Here is a 20054-nt window from a genome sequence, read left to right on the forward strand (position 1 = left end):
GTATCTTGGCTTCAGTGAGACACCTTTCTCAGTTGGAGCTGCTGGAGCCTTGTGGTCTGGAGCCTTTACTCAGTCTTGCGGTTCACTGAGGCTCTCTCTGTCTCTTACTCCTGGCTGGTTATATTCCCTTGTTTGCTTTAACTAAGTATCTTAAGGAATCTCACTGGTGTATATGGTCATTTGTGGCTTGGCATTTTTGTCAGTCCTGACTCTATCATGCCCTTTTTTTTTGCTCTGTGTGCCAAGATCTCTAAGTTTGGTCCCCTTTAGTCACAGCATCTCTCCTTTCTGCTCTCATCCCCTTCACCTCACAGGTTTTTGTGTGTTGGTCTTGTAAGGCAGAAAAATCCTCTCCATTCTGAATTCTTCAGCATGTAAACTTATGTATGTTAATTATCTCTTTAGTTCATTAGTAGAAAATCAGAAGGGACAGGATTAATCCAAAAAGTCATTAACTGTGCTCTTTAAAAGCATTTCCAGATTTTTGGCACATTCAAAACTGGAGAACACCAATTCCCACTAAGTCCTTCTATCAGAAGGTAAGAGGCATAACTAGAGAGAGGAGGCAGATGCTGGTCATTACAATTTATTTCACTTTGTACAAAGAATAGACATATCTAATGTTTTCAGACCTGGAGCCCCCCCCCCCCCCCCCCCCCGCTTTCAATTTTAGCCAGTTATTTTCAAAGACATGCTGTAATCCTTTCCATTTCTTGTACTTCTTAATCATATTTGATAGGTTGGTAACTTTGTTTAACTGGAGCAATGTGTTAAACTTCTTTTGGCTGCTACAGAGAGAATTCAAAATAATTTTGCTGAACTAGGTTCCAGCAGTTTTGGTACATAGCCTAACACCATATATTGTGGTGTGCAGGGAAAAACAGTTCTCCAAAGGGAACTCAATAGCAGTGTTGGTCTTCTGCCAAAAACTCCTAATTCTTGGACTGTACCAGAAGACTTGTGTGGGTCCCTTTCTGCTCCTACTCAAGTCAAAGGTAAAGCTCCTACTGACCGCAGTGGAATAAGGCTCAGGCTCCAACACTCAGTCCTCACATTCCTATTGCACACATTTTCCTTCGAATTCTTCTTATTTTTTTTCTTTATTTTTAGGCTCTGGCAATATACTAACCATTGCTCTCTCCTGTACATTTTCTGGAAGGAGAATCACAGATAGGAACCATTTTTCTTGCCTCTTACACTGTTTAAGAGCAGCTCCTGCTCTGTGCCCCAGAGCATAGCTGGAACTCAGCAGCTGTGATTTGGAGTGACAGATGAGCAAGCCAGATCATGAAAGGAGGGGAAAAAAAGCTGGAAAAGGAGAAAACAAACAGAAGAGGAGCTTGTAATAATGTCAGAAAGGCAAGAAATGATCTCTTGAAAGAATTAATTTTATATTTCAGTAATCCTTGGGCTTACTTGGAGAGATAAGAGAAATCAGGGATAGGCTGTAGTCAAACAGGAGATGGCAGACAGGGTGAAATGGCATCTTGAGACATTTATTGTCGGAAATGAAACTCCAGCATCCCTGTGTTGCAATGAGTGCTAACATGTTTGGAGCTCGACCGTGTCTTTTGGTGTGCGTAAGTATACAGACTGCTATATATAGCTCTGGAAATAAACACACGTAATCTGAGAGCTTTAAATATAGTAGGTTTTGCTTATTAGGCTGTAAGAACACTTGGAAGAGCAAGTGTAAAAAATAAAACTGATACTGATTTTTGCTGATACTGATTTGGAGCTCTTCTAAAACACAAGGTCATGGGCAACAAGTTGGGAACTGCTGAAGTATTTCCAACAGTGCCACACTTGCTGTCTGACATCGGGAAGTCAGTTTGCGTCCTCTGGCTTTTTCATTTGCTTGCTTAATCTGTATTAGATGGTGCTAATTTCTTCAAATAAGAGCTTCAGCAGCTCGGAAGGGCATTAACATTAAAGGAAAACAACTAGGCTGCAGACTAACATTAGGCACTTCTCAACAAAATAAAATTAAAAAAAAAAAAAAAAAAGTTGCAAGAGCTCCCAGGTGGAGGGACACAGGGAAGGGAACAAGGAGCATTCCTTGCACATTCCCAACCTATTTGTGGACACGTGGCTCAGAGACATGTGAGCCGTGGGCAAATGGAAGGGCAGAGGTAATCCTTCCTGACCCCTGCCTCCCCACGGCCTGCCCAGCCCCCTGGACTCTGCGGATGAGAACAGCCAAGGACCCTGCCCAAATAGCCTAAAAGCTGGCTTCCAACCACAGGAGCGGCTGTAACAAGGACCTAAGGAGCAAAGTGCCAAACAGAAGGAAAGCGTCCTACTTTTTGAACCTAATTTTGTAGTTTTGAATACAGAAAACAGAACAAGCAATGCTAATTTTGAAACTTTATACTGTTTTAAGTCACTGCATAATCAGGGTCAGCAAAGCCTTATTTACAGCTTCTACGTGCAGCTGGCAAGAATCTCAGGTTGTGCCTTCTTCAGTGCAAACACTGCTGGAAAGGGAGATCTCAACACATACTATCCCCAGCCCATCTCGCCATGTGCTACAGGTTGGCTCCTGTACTTGTTGATGTGCACTGAAGTGAGGGCAGGATTTACCCAGGGTCACTCTTGGGGCAAAATTCTCTCTGTAATAGCCCTAATGCTGATGCTAAAGGGTGGAGAAATCAACTGTATATCTACTATATAGAAGGCATCTTATTTAAGGGATTGATAGATTTCACGGAATGGCACCAAACCATTCCAAACCCAATTTGTCATGTACACATTTTAGTTCATCTTAATGCTAACAAAAACTAAATGAAATATAACACTGGAGCTGTTGGAAGTCATTTGAGTGTGGTTTGAAACAGAAATGCTGATGAAGACTTCATTGCAGCCGTGTCCAGTACCTCCCTGGGCAGGCACCATGGTCTCTTCAGTGAATAGATACATTTTCATGTTTTGCTGTCACTTTGTTTAATGCAAAGTACATATGCAGATACATACAAGAAGGCAAAATGTTGCCAGCTTTTACCACTGGCTTTCAAAAAGTGAAGTAAATAGGAAATCCTATGATAGTCAGTCAGACTATATAGATTCTGAATGATTCAAGGTATTAAAAATAATTTGAGTGTAAAATTAAACATTGAAACATGCTTATGTGTTACCCAAGAACATCTCCCCCCGCGCCTTCAGCTTTGGCTTCTGTTATCCCCAAGAAAATTCACCAGTCTAGGTTTGCTCTTGGTTCCCTCACAATTTTTTCCTCCCTTTTTTTTTTTTTTTTTTTTCATGTTTGCAGCTACCCAGATCACCCAGAAAAGTCTTTTATGGCGAGTGGAGCATCCTCAGTGATAACAATATAAAATCATTGTCTTGCATAACCTTTCTTTGTGTTTTGCCATTTTACTTGTTTTCTGCTCTTTGGGAATACATTTGGTTTTATTTCATGTCACCTTTCTCCACCTTACCTATAACCTGAAGGCCTTTCCTGCAAGTCTGATGTGAAGTCTTCATTCCTTTAACATCCATCGAGAGCCAAACACCACAATCCTATAATCAGATTTCTGCTTAGGACAATGGAAGTTTTTGCCAAAGTAGGGCTGCAAGTCTTGACCACAGGTTTGCTGCACAGTGTGTGTTGCAAGGTCTGGTATTGTTTAACTCTACCTTGTTTGTTTTGACAGACAGTTTGCATAAAGATGTCTTATGGGATAAAGTTACAATGGACTGTGTTATTGGGACAAGATAAGAAAACTGGAAATTAAAGCTGAAAAGGCCTTTATCTCTTTAGGAAGAAGACGGTGAAGCGTGTCATATTTCTTTTGGCATTGTAATGCTACCAAATTACATCTGCTCTTCAAACATTTTCCAGACGGAGGACTGCTGGACATCACTCCAGTTATACTCGAGATGCAAAACCTCTGGCGCACTCAGCTTTTTCTCTTTATACTATTTCATCATATCCCTTCCCCCCTTCCTCTGTCCCCACATTTCAATTACACTTGCAACTTCCTGCCAAACCTTCGCAGCTGAAGTCCGGCGTGAACTGAAGACGCTTCTCGCCCTAAGTGCCATCACCTGTCCGCGTCCTTCCCACCCCACCGCTCCCAGCCGTGCCGGGCACACCTGGGGCCGCAGCACCGCTCTTCTTCCCCGGCCCCGCCGGCGCTGGGCGGACGGTGCTCGGCCGGGCACTGCTCACTCCAGCCGCCCCTGGGCGCGGGTCCAGCCCGTCCCGGATCGGCGCCCAGGGCTACCTGCGCGGGGCAGCGCACATCATGCGCGGCCGGGGTCCGGCCCGCCCCGGGGGCCGTGTTTGCTGATGTAATCGCCAGGCAGCCAGGGCTGAAATTTAACACCGCGGCGGGCGGGGAGGACCGCCGGTGCCGGGGCAGGCGGCTGCAGTGCCGCTCCGCCGCCGGACTCCGCGGGCAGCCGCGGGGCTCCCCCGCCAGCCGGCCCCTGGCGCCCCCCACCCCACCCCCCGCCGCCGCGCCCGCCCCCGCGGGCCGTACGCGGGCCGCCCTCGGGCTTGCACGGAGCTCGGCGGAGACCTCGGGGTTTCATGGACAGGACCTGACCCTGCGGCAGCGCGGCGCTGGGCTCCGGCTTTCCCTCGGATCTCCGCTGCCCGGGCAAATGCATACAAATGCATTTGGGAGCCGAGAGGACAAGGCGAGGACGCATCTCTCCCGCGGCACAAACGTAAGGAGGAGCTGGGGGGGCGTGAGGGCGGCCCTGCTCCCCTGGCTGGCGGCGACGGGGCGCACCGCTCCGCCACCCTGCCGCGGGGTTCGGCTGGCGGCGGGGCCGGCTGGGGATGGGGACTGCGGCTCAGCTACCCTCCTGAGGGTAGAGGACCGATGACCCCGGTGGACTTTCCCCTCGTCCCTACTGTCTGTGCTCCAGCTGTAACCCCGTGAGGTCCCGGGTCCCCCCGGAGGACTGGCGGTGGCTGCGGGGAGCTGGCTTCCCGGACAGAACATGCCTGTGCCGGTGGCTGTGCGTCTCTCCCCTCCGCAATGTTCCTTGTCTTTCCCTTTGCTTTCCTGTGTGTTCTTGGTCCCGTCCAGCACCTTCGTGTCATCCTTTCCCCATTCAAACCCACGGCCCGACATGCAGCCCGGCTCTGGGGTGCCCTGAGAGCCAGCGCACCCCTGCTCCCCGAGGAGAACAGGGATCCTGGGGGAGAGTGTGCCTCTGCAGCCACAAGTAACCTGACTGCTCGTCCTCGCTTTTGGTACCTAACTATTAAAACATAGCAAACAAACAAAACGTGCAGAACTTATGTTTAAGAGCTGAGGCTACTCTCTTGAATAACAGATGACCAGATGAGGTGCCCTGTATTTACATGCTTTTGCAATAGGCTTAGGTATTTCTAACGCATCATCATCTGGGATGTAAAGGCAGAGCTTTGTTCTCCTCTGTAGTTTGCCTGTAAGCAGCCTAAGCAAGATAATTGTGAACTTTTGATAGTTGTAATGATATTATCAATATATGTCTTCTTTTGTAAAGTGCTTATTTTATTCTGGCTGTGACTTAAATTTGTTGAGAGCTCCAAGCAGGACCAAGAAGGATTTATCTTGTGTTGTAGTGAGGATTATGCTGCTCAAGACTGCCTGCTGTATAATCTGGGTGCGCTTGAATGCTTGTGAGCGGTTACGTGGCTGCCTGGAGGTGGCCTTCCTAGGAGATCTGTGTGTTTTATGGATGTGTCTGTGAGACTTCTCCAGGGATTGTCTGAGTGAAATTTTAAAAAGGTTTTTATTTGGTATCTGTAAAGGGATATTGCTAACAGAGAAACATAAACTGAATTACAATAAAGTAGTCCAGTAGCAGAGATTCAGTTTACCCGAGTTCAAAATTGGAGATAGCTTCAGAATATGTATCTATATGTTTTTGTCTTGTTTACCTAATTTACTTGACTAGAAAGAAAGCAACCTCGTTGCTTGCCTACATTAAGAAACCAGAATTCTTTGCAAAAGGATCAGGTTTCTATGGCATATCAAACCACTTAGTCCCTTGCAGCCTAGACCACCTTTTTGTGGAAACAGCATTAAATCAGACCAGCTACCTGTATAGGGGTGTCTTTGCAGGTTAAATAAATAAAACTCCTGCAGGTGCATGACTCCTAAATCTCTCGCCAAATTTGTTGATGGAATATTTAATCTTAACACATGAACAGCTTTGTGTTCCCCTTGTCTCTTGCAAGCATAGAGTTGTGGAACATCTGAAGAGCAATCTACAAAATGCATAGAGATAAACCTTGGAAGAAGACAATATTTCACAGGAGTGAGAATTTGAGCTGTATACTTTTTTGCCTTAATACAGAGGAAAACAGTGTACGCTATCTAGACAAGAGAACTGCTCTAAGAATTCAGGATGTACTCATAAAACGGTTCTAAAATGACATATTTTTCATTAACTTATCTTTCCTTTTAAAAATACTGAGTTGACTGTTTGTTTGGATGTGGTAGTTTCTAATCTTAGGCCAAATGCTGTCCAGAGAGTGGCTGGGTCACTGGACAGAGAGTTTCCATTCTCTGAAGCACAGCACTGTAGGGCTCCTCAGGAGGAAAGAGCAATACATCTTTTGATCCTCTGCTTCTCACCTTATATTGTGTCTCTCCCTTTTCCCCTTCTTTCAAATCAGGAATGTGAGGCAAAGGATTCAGGAGTTCCCCCCTTGCTGGTCAGGTGTGCAGTGGCATCTGTGCCCAAAGGGAATGTGACTGTCACCTAGGAGAGGCTGTGGAGGCTGTTGTGTCCTCTCAAGCCATATTGATAGTAGGTCTCTTAAAATTTAGAAGCAGCACTGGCCCTGCTGGCTAATCTCATTATAGCAGCAAAGGAAGATAACTTTATTTTCAGATCCTGAAAGATGATGCTTTTAAGAGCTTGGGGTCTTTGAGAAGCCCAGAGTTGCTCTGTCCACAAGGCACTATCCCCTTTCCCAAAGCCCTCCTCTGGCTTGATGGACACCAAGTAGCAGTTCTCAGAGGAGATCTAATGAAATAAATCATGTGGGGCAGGTGTTGGTATTCAAGCCATGATCACTGATGAGCAGAGGGTTGATGAACCCTCAAGTTTAGTGTGTCCTGCATCTGTGCCAGTTACACTGGGAACGGGTTTTCCTGCCTTCTCTAGCAGCCAGCCAGTGGTATTCCTTCCTTTAAATTTGAGGTTTGGGAAACTAGGCTGGAATGAAGAGGACATTGTTATCCTGCTTCACTGTGTGCTGACTGAACTCAGACTTTGTACGCTGCTGAAGAGTCTTCAGAGGGTGGAATTCTGCATCTTTGCTTGCCACATCTTGGTTTGAAGATGATCAGTTTACTGATCTGTCTTTCCTAATTGAAAAAAATAAACACAGACAGTTGCTGACCACTCGTAGGAAGAGACCAACAGCCACAGGATGTCAAAGATTATCAGAAAGATAAGCTCTGTTTTAAGTGGTATAATAGAATAGCTCAACCACATTTCATAGTGCCTTCCTCCAAATAATTATGTAGTTACCCTCAGCTTTTGCTTGCATATAAAGTAAGAGAGGATGAAAAGGTAGGAGGAGGGGAGGAAGCTTGATATATACCTAGACTTTAGGGCAGGACACAGCCAAGGGGTATTGAAACAGCTTCATCTGTGATGTTAGATCGGGAAAAATAGTCAGCATTCTCATCCTTGCCACGTGCTTTCGCATTTTTCTATTGTCATGTCCCAACAGGGCAAGTCTCCTCAAGAGTTCTGCACTCACCTAAGGCAGATGGTCCAGTGTTTCTGCCTGCTGCTTGCTTTGTTCCTTGCAGCTGCGGCAGACAATGAATCAAGCCATATATGTATTACACATCAGGGAGCCTGGTGGCTTAGTGACAGTGCTGGTGTGAGAGTGGAGACTGACAACTGGCTGTTCTGTAGCTTTTAATGGAAAGAGTAGTCATCTTCACCAAGAGAGGAGGGGTGGCCTGAACAGATTCTCTCAGGAAGACAGAATTTCATTTTTTCATCTTTAACTTTGGAGGGCTCCCTTGTACAACTTAATTTTAGGTTGCATGTGCTTTCATTTACAAAAAATTTTACTTGTGAAAAAAAGATAGAAGCAAACCAAACTTTTCCTGCACATTAGGGGATCTCCAGCCCTGTGGTTGTCTCTGTCCCTGTTTTTTCTCTTAGCTGATCACTCATCTGTTCTTGACATTAGCTGAAGACTCCTGTGTAAGCCAGACATTTGTTTTTATCTTGCGTTAAATGTTTCTGTACATCCAGTTGCATCTGTGTAATTTACAGCCCTGGGACCATTTTGGAATTTCTTGCCTTCCTACAACATTTGCTGGGAGGTGATGGAAGCAGATACCTGACACACAGCTTGTCCCTGGCTGATGTTGTGGAAGAGACTATTGCAAGGTTAAAAGGAGTCAACTTTGCATTTTGGGCTCTGGGATTCTTTGAGCATTCTGACTCCAGAGCTAACTAAAACATCTAATGCTGTTTTTAATTGTGAATCCATTTTACACTCCAGAAAGTCAAATAAAGAGTTGTCCTGAGTTTTAGCTGATACAGTACAATGCATGCATTTCCTAATGCTGCTATCTCCTGTCACTGAGCCTCTCATTAGATCAAAACATGGTGCATTGTGTGACACAGAATCTATTTACTTGTGAAATAAGACCAGAACTTGAATTCTGGTCTTCAGAGGTGAAAAAAAATAAGTGAGCATCCCACAGCTGATCTGCTGTTTGAACAACAGTCAATATTAAGTCTGGGTTTGGGGAGGGGGCTGTTGAGAACTACCTGCTGCTTGGGTTGGACTGGGCTGGGGAGGGCACCTGCAAGAAGCAGTGACATCAGCTGCTAGCACCTCCTACCCTTAACAGGGACTTGGCTTGAAAATGGGAATGAAACCCTATTGTTGAAGGAGGGTAAGTAATCAACCCCATCTCCTGCTACATCAATGAATTTTGACTCTTTATTTCACTTGGCAAATTGAGTGATAAAGCCCGATTTTTTTTTTTTTTTTTTTTTTTTTTTTTTTCCCTTTGTGATTTTCAGGCACTTGGATGTTTCTGAAAAGTTTGGATTGACTTTTTGCTGAATACTGTTGTGTGTGTATATATACATATACGTGTGTGTATACATATATAAAAATATGATTAAATTATAGCACAATTTCTTGTCATTGTAGCATTACTAATACGTGGTTTATCCCTATGTTATCCTCTGAGCTGAAGGCAACATGGCAGTGAATGCTCAGTGGAAGGAACTTGTCTGACATTGCTGTCTGAACCACAGGCTCCTATATAAAGTGGTTTCTTCCTGAACTTTTTATGCTGTGCAAACTGTACTGATTAGCTGGCAAAGCTACATCATAGGAAGTTACAAGTGCTTAGTTGAAACTGTGTTACTTTTGAATGCTATTTATTCCAAGTATTCTGGTACTCTCTAGCATGGTACAGCAAATGTTTAATATTATGAAAAGTCAATGAGGCTATATATGCTAATGAGCAAGAGGGCTGAGTGGAGGCTTGAGCATTATCCTGGTTTTGGCTGAGACAGAGTTAATTTTCTTCCTGGTATAGTGCTGTATTTTGGATTAACATGAGAATAATGTTGTTAGACAGGGATGTTTTTGTTGTTGCTGAGCAGTGCTTATGCTAAGTCAAGGACTTTTCAGCTTCTCATACTGCCCTGCCAGTGAGAAGGCTGGGACTGCACAAGAAGCTGGGGGGCACAGCCAGGACAGCTGACCCAGGCTGGCCAAAGGGATATTCCAAACCATATGACATCCTGCTGAACAAAAAACTGGGGGGTGCTGGCCACTGCTCAGGGATTGGCTGGACATTGGTCAGTGGGTGGTGAGCAATTGCATTGCACATCACTAGTTTTGTGTATTCTGTTACTACTATTTTACCTTTCTCTTGTGTTTTATTAAACTGTCTTTATCTCAACCCATAACTTTTATCTTTTTTCTGATTCTCTCCCCCATCCCACTGGTGGGGAATGAGTGAGCGGCTGTGTGGTATTTAGCTGCCTGCTGGGTTAAACCACAACAATAAGAGTGTGATTAGATGCTAATTTGGCTAATATGATAATGGAGTAAAAAATAGCGGACGGTCTGTTTTTAACCATGGTAAAATTGTATTCCTCACCCAACACTTTTGCTTTCAATGAAGACACCATTCGCAATTTCAAGCACATAACATATATTGACCTTACATATGTTTGTTGCAATTAGTGAGCCTATGGTGCCTACCAGTATTGCACTCTTCTATCTGAACATGAAGCTTTAAGTCAAAATGTTATGGGATTTTTTTACTTTTTGTGGAGAGCATGACTTGTGTGTAACATGAAAAAATTTATCGTACAGGAATAAAAGTGTGACAAAACATTTTCACCTGTCCTAAACTGATGTGTTAGAGTGGCAAGACAGATCACAGGTACACTGGAACAAAAATATCTAATGATCTCTATAGGCATTAACTTGTCATTTATTTTACAGTTTCTTTACAGTAACAGGTTTTTGGTTTTTTTTTTTTTTTCTTTCCAGGAAGAAATTTACAGCATAGCAGCATTCATATTTGAAGGCTGCTGCAAGAAAATATAAAACAGATGCAGTTACTTTGTTAATAAAAGCCAGTGTAAAATATATGTACTATATATGAGGGCATACATAATCTTTGATCTTTGTATAAAATGTCTTTCCAGCATTAGTGGGAAATTGTACGATGTGATGGCTTTGATCCAGGACTTGCTGAAGTCAGTGGTATCCTGCCATTGACTTTGGACAGTGAATCAAGCTTCTAATTCCTGTGAGTTCTGAAACCTTAGATGTTTTCTCACAAGTTCTTTTCTTCCTTTCCCTTCTAGGAAAACTGTCCTTTTTATTGCAATATGTATAGCTGTGGGTGTTGCACAAGTACCCAAACAAGGTGAGAACATTTTTTTTTTAATAACAGGATATTTGTATAATCTGTTATTGGATTCAAAGAGTAAATGGCTGTGACCTTAGGCTCAGTTCCTTAATAGTAGCTTAAAGAAAATACCATCTGCAGCATAATGAGAGCAAAAGTTTAAAGCAACCGGTTTGGAAAAGATGACCTTTTGAAAATTACTCACATTTTCTGTCTATGAAATTGCTTACATATTTAAGCAAGCTCTTCATAAAAGAGAAGCCTTGTACAGTGAAAAGGCTTTGATTGTGTCTTCACTGGAAGTGGGTGTCCTTGGGGGTGGCGAGCTATGACCGAGTTACCTTTGCACTTAGGGCTGTGCAAGCAAACCACTGCATATAATAAAGGCTTAGTCTAGGCTGGCATCATTAAAGCAAAAAGTGAAATGGTGTATTCATTTGGTTTTGCATTCGGATGCAGATATTAGTGAGGAAATAGGGCTGTCTTGTTTTTAGTTTCTTTTTTGATCTGCCAGCTGTTATAACTGTACCAGATGTGCAGCTCACACTAGAGACTGCTGTGGGAATGTTAGTGGCCTGAAGTGCTGGAGGCCAACATGCTATTTAGTAATTTCTTTTCTGCCAGGGGAGTGGCAGTATCAGTTCTCTGCCGTGTTCCTTTACTGTACAGGTGAAGCAAGAAGTAGGCCATCCTTGGCTGGCAAGTATGTTAACTGCAAATACTCAGCTATTCAGTTTTCCCAAACAGCTGGGTTGCATGGTTAAGACAGCTCATTCCTGATAGTGTTTTGCTACAGCCCTGTGGGATATCTCAACAGCCACCCACCCTTATTCTCACCAATACCTTTTTCTTTATTATCATTCCCTGCAACTGGCAAAGTGTCTTTTTTCCTTCCCGCTTTCCTCCCCGCCCAGTTCTCTTTGTAGTTTTGCATTCCATTAGTTGCTTGTTGTTTGCCTGATAAAGGTTTGTTGCTGTTTTTTCACATTCAGCTCAATGGGGGACATTTTCTTTCACGTTGATGGGATTTTTCCAGATTTTTTGTAATAGCTAAGCCAAGCTCTCACCAGAGGAGGGGCAGCACTCATAGGTGTGTGTGGCCTGCCCTGCTCCAGGCCTGCAAGGAGGGAAAGGCAGAGGCTGGTTTAGGGAGGCAGTTTGCACTTTCCCTGTGCAGTGGGAGCAGGTGAGGGATGCCAGAGACAGATGTGCGGCAGTGGTTTGTCTTCATCCCTCCAGCTCACCCTCCTCCTCTTCAAAGGAATAAACGATTTGTCTCACTTCTCATGTGCCTCAGCCTGAGAATTTATTTTCTACTAAAACTTCAGGCAAGGACTGTGAAGGATGCAGGACTGGGAAGTGGCATGGGAGAGGAGGTGCAGCTTGGGGCTTATTTGCCTTTCAGCTGAGCAGACTTCTGTGCACAGAACTTTGCAGGAATGTGCTAAAGTTCGTCTTGACCTGCTTATATTTATTTTTTTTTTTTTGTCATCAGCAAATGAAGAGGCTTTCCTACTTTTTAAATTAGGCAACAGCATTTCTAGATGGCCATATGAAAAGCCTTACTGAATGGAAACTCCTGCCCTCCTCTCCATGCACAGGCCTCATACACAACTTCCTTTTTGTTAAGTGCTTACTTGGGATTGAAATGATGCATTGAACCTTGGTGCAACCTTCTGCCCATGGGTGAATTTGGTCCCTCATACACAGTGTGTAAATAAGCATGCAAAAAGCAGTTCAGGGAACAGGACACCGAGGAAACCTCCTTAAAAAAAGGAGCAGCTCAAGTGTATCCTTCAGTTTCAGTCTATAACCTGCAGAGCTAACACTATTCCATTTGCAGTGCTTAGAGTTTGCCCAGGAACAGGATTGTCTGCCCACTAGGAATATGTTAACACTTAAGTTATTATTAAAACTTTCTTAGCAGTTGCGGGGTTTTGGTTTTTTGCTTTGGTGGTGGTGGGTTTTTTTGTTTTTTAAAGAGTTTTCTGCCAAATATGAAGATGCTAGCTAGGGTAATAAACATTCCATCTCTCCTGAGCTGAATGGGACAGCCTGTGCATGCTTTACCTGAGAAGCTATGCCTTGTTCACTTTGGTTGGCTGCTATAAATCATGTTCAATGAAATAGATGTAAAGCCTTTAGGAATAGTACTTTGAGCTCAAGGACATACAGAATCAATGCTGGGTGACTTTCCTATGGTGTCTGGGAGAGCACTGGTTGCAGCCAGGTATCTTAATTAACCCAGCTGCAGATGCAGCATCACCTAGGAAGTGGGCAACCTGATGAGTAACTGCTCTTGGTTCTGATGGAGCTGATGAATGACCCTTGTCTTTCCCTTACCCATGCTGGTAAAGGGAAAGTGAGTAATGCGTACATTAGAATTGCTGAAATGGAGAAAGCACCCCAAATATCCTGCCTTCAAAGTAGTCATAAGTATGGAGGATTGTGGCAAATGAAGAAGAGAGAGTGAACAGAATAGTTCCACAGTTCCTTTTGGGGATTTTTTTTTTTGCCAAAGCCCATGTTAGGTTTTCCCTTCCCTCATGATGCAGTAGGGTTTTTCAAGTCCTCCTAGAAGGTGGAATGAAAGCACTTGACACCAAAATCCCAAAACAACTTTTCCTTCAAGAAGATGAGCCATTAGAATTTGAGGGACCTAAAGAGTTAAGTGAACAGTAAGTGAATACAGATGTTGTACAGACATGGGGGTAAACACAGAAAAGTGACTACTGATAGGTAAAGAAATAGCGGTTGTCATGCAAGGAGGAAATGTTGAGAGGGTTGCCTGCTCCCAAAACCCTGTGTACTGCCAAGAGCTTCTGAAAGCCTTAAAATAAAAATACATGTTGGACCAGAAATGAAATGACTGGCCAAAAAAATCTGGAACAGCCTTTTGGCTTGATGGCAGGTTAACAGGCAGAAAGTCAGCAAGGAATAATTAGCTGATATTTAATCTTACGCTGTCATTTTTCACACAGAATTTATTTGTGTTTAGCTTTCTCAGAACCTGTCGTTGTTCACAGGAATCTATTTGCAGGATGTGGAGAATGTGTCTTGTTTCTCATCATGCTCTCAGATGTTTTTTTTTAATAACTTTCAAACAAATTTTGGTGATTTTGTTTGCAATCAGATTTAGTACTGATACTCTTGAATGTAATTTTTAGATTGACTATTTTAAGCCAGTTTAAATTTAAGCTTTTTGTTTCATATTTCAATTTACTTTTGACACATCACGTGCATTGTTATTTTTAAATACAAATATATAATTATAAATATTTTAAAAAATACAAGTACTTGCCAAATATTTCAGGTCAGGGTGTGATATTCAGGCACAACCTGAGGTTAGATTATTAGCTGTTCTCCTCCATGCAGTCAGCTGGCACAGCCAGTGCACAGAAGTGCTGGAGCGGTGTCACCAGCCTTGGAGCATTGTTTGCATGTGTATGACTTTGGCATTGCCCAGAGCTCAGGACCGGTGTTTCTTCTTAGGTTTCACAAGGGCAATACAAGTAAAGCTTTCTCCTCTGTAACTACACACAGACCACGCAGGACCCGGGGCCTGGGAAAGTCTGGTAGTTCATTAGCAGCTGCATTGTGCTTCGAAGCTCTGCTATAACCCGACCTCTCTTATCAGTTTGACAGATAAATATACAGCCATAGTAAATTAATTGCTCTGAGGCAAAACATCTTGAGAAATTGGCATACACAGGACTTTCTGCAAAGATTTGCTTTCCCTGTACCTCTGTCTGTGCTGGCTACTTGCCACGATAATCTTGGCGTGTCTGTGAATCTCAAACATGACTAGAAACACTACAAGGTGTGTAATTAATTTTCAACATGTACAGTGCATTCAGGTTGATGCTTTTGGTTCCAATTTATAAACCCCTCTCAAGAAAGTCTCAGGCTCTTTTCATAACTTAGCACTGAAACTAAGCCAACATCTGTCTATTCTTAAAGTTTCCTATGAATACATTCGGTAAACAGAGAAAGGAAACACTGGGAAAAGAGACCTTTTTTCCACTAAAAGAGTGAACATCCATTTGTTTCATTTGCTCTTTTCTCTTAATAGAGCAGAGAATCCTTAACTTTTCTTGGATACTCCAAATTTTTGTTATGCTATTTAGTAGCTTCATTTACTTACTTAAAGGACAAGGGGCATAGTAAAAGTACCCTCAGCTAAATGCTATGGGAAGTGCCAGTCTCTCCCCAGCCAGGCTTGTGAGATGAGTGCAACTGTTAGATACTACTAGTCCTTTTTAATATAGGTGGTTCACCGAAGCTTAGGTCGAGCCAGTTGTTCCAGTTACAGGAAAAAAGATGGTATCGTATGCTTCTGTGCCATGCTGTTTATCCAAACTGCAATGTTTAGTTTCCATTTGTGCAGAAAATTAGAAAATTTGGCCTGAGGGACCTTGCACTCATCTGGTCCTATGTCCTGCTGAGATCCAGGTCAATGTTGAAGTTAGTTCAGGTTATTGGGTCCTGTCCAGTTGGGCTTTGAAAATCTCCAAGAAAAGAGATTACACAATGTCTTTGGCCTCCTGGTCCAGCACTTAACCACTCTTGTGGTGATAATGCTTTTTCTTTGTATGGAGCTGGAGTTTCTTGTGTTGCAGCTTGTAGTCTTTATTTCTCAGCTTTTTTTCTGTTTTCCCTATAATCCCAATTCAGATAATGGACAATTGTAATTGGATTCCCCCCAAACCTTCCCATCTCCAGCCCAAGTAAATATGTAGTTCCTTCAGCCTTATGTCATGTGTTTTAGCCCCCCATCTTCTTGTCTCTTATTTCCATAATTGCATTTTGTCTCAGTCTCTGCAGTATTTCTGTGGCAGCTTTCACAAACACCCAGAAAAGCAGTTTTACCAAGCAATGCTACAAGCGCTGTCTTATTTTGCAACACTACAGGGTCTTCCCTCGGATGTGTGATTTATTTCCCATTCAAGCCTTTGTAGTGTTTCTGTTTCAGCTGCATCATAATGGTGTCTTTCTATTAATCCTGAAGGAACAAGGTATTTATGCCCACCGACTCCAACGTGCTGAAATCTGATTTAAGCAATACCAAATGAACTCGGTCATCTTTGACTATTGATTTAGGAGGAAAGTGGCTTTGAATTCTTAGGCCAGGTCAGGTATAATTAGAGTTTATCAGGAGGCTAGTTAAGTATGTTTCTATCAATTAAGATATTTAGCCTGGTAAAAGAGGGAGATACTGTAAGGTCCAGGCTAATGAAAGGGCTGAAGCACAAAGCTCACATTATATGACACTAGAGAATCCAACAGCGAAAACACCATTGCACATTCCACCCTGTAGGAAGATCTCCTATCCAGATGTCTATGTGCCATGAATCAGTAGGACAACTGGTTTCTGTGTCTCCTTGAAGTCCATCACTGCCTCCTGCTGTGGAGTACACTCTTAATTCAATATCTTGTTTGGGTAGCTGCAGCCTTGCATTTGCTGGGAGGACAGGCAAGCAGATGATGGGAGCACTGCCCCTTGGTCCTGACATTTCCCTGCTTTCCTTGCTCTTCACGACTTCTACAGAATTCACCTCATCCCTGGCCCTAATGAGTAAGCTGTGTGGAGGGAAAGAAGGCCACGGTGCACTCTGTTGCATCTTCTTTTGGAAAGATCTTTGTTTTCTTTTAGTCCGACTAGCTTTGGAACAGGTGTGTACAATCAAGGGAGATTCCGCAGGGGCAACAATTCCCTTTGAAACCAGCTCTGTAATGGCACAGGGTCGTGCTTGATGGGAGATCTCCTGGTGGAAGCACAGCAGTTCTTCCCTGTGCCAGCTGCATTACCTCTGCAGCACACAGTAACTACTCTGCAAAGCCTACCTTTGTCTTTTGCTTTGAGCCAGTCACTGTCTTCTGGTGCTCCACTGAGGTGTTACTGTGTTATAAATAGCTTGTCCCTTCTTAAAAACAAAGCAACCCTCCCCACACCCCCCCAATAATTTCAGTTAAACCTTTCTGATAAGGAGGAAAAGAATGGTTTTATTGCAGAAGGAATTTGTTGAAGAAAAAGTTAAAGTTTAAAAAAAAATTATCTGCTCAAAGAGTAGGCAGGATTAGCCAAATAAATAAGAAACTGACAAAGTCTGTTTGTTGACTACTGTGAAAATTTGAAGACAGTAAATGGGAATTTTTTTGAGTTTCATAAATGAACTAACCTACAATGAGCATTATGTGGACCTTTCTATGTGTTTTTTTTCTTTTTTAAGATGGGAACTTTGTTCTGGCTTTAATTATTTGCTTTATGTGAAAGGTTGGTGTGCCTTACACTAGGTATTTGGTGGCCTTGCTGTGTGCAATATATATGGTCTGAGAAGTACAGATTTGTGAAGAAGTGCATAACCTGTTTATATGGATCTGAATTTATGAGCTTGTAAATGAAATCAACAGTGTGCCTTTATTTCTTTTTACAGCAGTAGATGTTCTTCATCGACTAGGCCTTGTGAAAGATGTTCAACAGCCCTCAGAGACGACAGTACCCTCAACATCATCTCTGTTACCTCAGGGTGTTCATCTAACCACGTCAGGAGTTGTACTAACTAGTGATGCACATATCGAGACCCCCATCACACAAGTCATACCATCAAATCTAGGGCATCAGTTCACCATCTTAGTTGGATTGTATTCTTACAGAGCAAATAATGCTTTCCTTTTCAGTGTTAGGAGCAAAAATAGACTGCAGTTTGGTGTCCAGCTGCTACCAAGAAAGGTAGTAGTGTACACTGGAGGGAAGCAGCCTGTATACTTTGATTATAGTGTTCATAATGAACAATGGCATTCATTTGCCATTGACATTAGAGACAAGACTGTCTCCGTATTTGCTGAGTGTGGAAGGAAGTACTATAGCCGGGATATACTTTCTGAAGTGGAGACATTTGATTTGGATGGTTTATTTACCCTGGGAAGGATGAACTCTCACTCTGTCAGCTTTGAAGGAGTTATATGCCAGCTAGATATTATTCCCTCTGCAGAAGCCTCCGCAAACTATTGTAAATATGTGAAACAGCAGTGTCGCCAGGCTGAAACGTATCGATCTCTGCTAGGAGCTCCACATGTGTCTGATGGGCTGGATGATTTTTCAAAGATGATGATTGATGAGAAAAGCCAGTCAAAAGGCATATCAGCTTATAGAAGGGAAGAAACATCAAACATACCTGTTACCAACGTTGCTCAGATTCACTTTGTATCAGAATACTTAGAGTCAAGAAATGCTTCTGCATCTGAGTTTCCAGAGGCCAAATCTCTGCTGCTGGAAGCTTGGTCTGAAATGGAACTCCAGGAGAAAGTCAATCTGCCTCTTCATCAGCAGGAGACAAGCAAAGAAAGAAACCTCACTGAAACCCGCACAGGATCATATCCGAATACTTTAGATGATACCTTGGAAGATGTAGGCAGACAAAGTGAACCTTCTCTGATCTCCCCTGTAAAACAAAGTAAAACCAAAAGCAAGGGAATGGACAAAGCAAAACAGCATTTAGACGAACCAAGCAAAAAGCAGCAAATCTTCAACACAACCCTGTACAGTTTGGCTGCTGACCTCTCTCTGGATAATCAGTTCAGTCTGGGGCAGGAAGGTGCCTTTGATGCTGATGAGACTTACTACACAGAAAACAGTTATGACATTGGTATTGATAATTATGCTTATGACTATGAAGATCTTGACAAAATGTTTGAAATGGGAAGTGTCAGAGGTCCGAAGGGGGAAACTGGACCTCCTGTAAGTTATCTTTACTACTCTTTTTTTACTATAATGCAGTGACATACGTTTAACAGAGGCTTTGAAAGAAACCTCGCAAAGCATGCCAAAGCTGCGACTGCGACTTCTCCTGGCCGTACTGTACAAATGTTTGTCTGCCCTAAGTTTCTCTCTTTCCCACATGTAATTTTGGTGCAAGTGTTGTATATTTTTGTTTACTGGCAGAACATGAAGATATTGAAGACATTCACATTCTGGTGAAGTGGTAGGCAACCCAGACTTCTTTAAAATTTGAAATGCAGCCAGGTGTTTGTAACTGGTAATTACGGAGTCTGCTCGCTTAACACTACAGGATAAATTCATACAGCACACAAATGTAGACACTGATCCACGAAAAGAACAACAAGGCTGTTTGGAAGACTGACATAGTTTTCTCAGTTGTGCGATGCTACCAAAATTCGTAATTGTAGAAAGAGACTAGTTGCAGAATCTAGGCTGGTAAAAAGCCATTTGTAACCCCAGGTTACATGGTCATGCAAACCTGCATGTAAAATGACTGTGAGAACAGTCTTACAAGATTTTGTGGCATTTTTTCAGTTTGCAGGGTAAGTGATCCCTGAAACAATTGCAAATGCACAGTAGTACTTTTGATAGGAACCCATTTGTCCTTTTTATTGTGTGTACAAGGCTCACAAACTTTGTAATGCATACAAGTGGCAGCAATATATATGAAGCTACAGACAAAGAACAGCAGTTCCCGCTTAGCCTGGGAAATATGTTAGTGCTTGTTTGAGTCTTTGGTTAAAATTTTTAAGCCATAGAATGGAGGAGATAATTCCACTTGCTTTCCCCCACCCCAAACCCCTCATTTTCTTTTTGTCTGTATTTATTACTGGAAAGCAATTTGGTATCTGTTAAGCAGCTCCTAATATACATTTGAATGTGCCCATAAATTAATGTGTGTATTCTTTCAGCACTGAAATATTTTTATTAAGGTAGTCAGCAACTGAAAACCTATTTAAAAGTTCAATTATTGTTCTAAACAGGATCCAGATGCAAAGGGATTGTTACACAATTGAAAAATATGTTAACAAGTAATTCACGTTAGTCTGGGGTGCTCTTGCTTAATCTTTTTTGAATGTGAAGTCAGTCTTTTTTTTTCTTTTTGTCCCTTACAATAGTATTTATGGGGACATGTCACTAAGTATGTAGCTGTCATCAACATGAGGTTAATTTCCATTTTTGGAGCTTAGGATGTTTAGTAACTGCTAATGGAAGCCTTTAATTTTAGCACATCGCCTGTACATTGTGATGGCACAGAAATGGCTGCTGATAATGCTCTTGGTTCTTTGTATTACTAAGAAACTCCAAACAAATGATCTGGTGGTGGTTGGTTATGGGTGGTGGTGGTGTTGTTTGTTTGTTTGTTTTAGACACTATATCTACAGCATCAAAGTTGATAGCTG

At 42.6% G+C, this 20054-nt stretch overlaps 1 protein-coding gene across 7 annotated transcripts in view; it reads left to right on the forward strand.

The window, feature by feature from the left end:
* Nucleotides 1-4345: 4345 nt before the first annotated feature.
* Nucleotides 4346-20054, forward strand: part of COL24A1 (collagen type XXIV alpha 1 chain) — a 136832-nt gene continuing 121123 nt past the window's right edge. For 6 of the 7 annotated variants that reach the window (XM_082053507.1, XM_082053512.1, XM_082053509.1 and 3 more), the window contains exons 1-3: nucleotides 4346-4674; nucleotides 10828-10889; nucleotides 17306-18609. In XM_082053507.1, the coding sequence (XP_081909633.1) occupies nucleotides 4619-4674; nucleotides 10828-10889; nucleotides 17306-18609 (1422 nt within the window). In that variant the 5' untranslated portion in view covers nucleotides 4346-4618. The remainder of the gene's footprint in view (nucleotides 4675-10827; nucleotides 10890-17305; nucleotides 18610-20054) is intronic. The other variant, XM_082053508.1, reaches the window with a different exon arrangement.

The sequence above is a fragment of the Streptopelia decaocto genome, assembly GCF_964273445.1.
Source record: "Streptopelia decaocto genome assembly, chromosome: 5".
Classification (NCBI taxonomy): Eukaryota; Metazoa; Chordata; class Aves; order Columbiformes; family Columbidae; genus Streptopelia; species Streptopelia decaocto.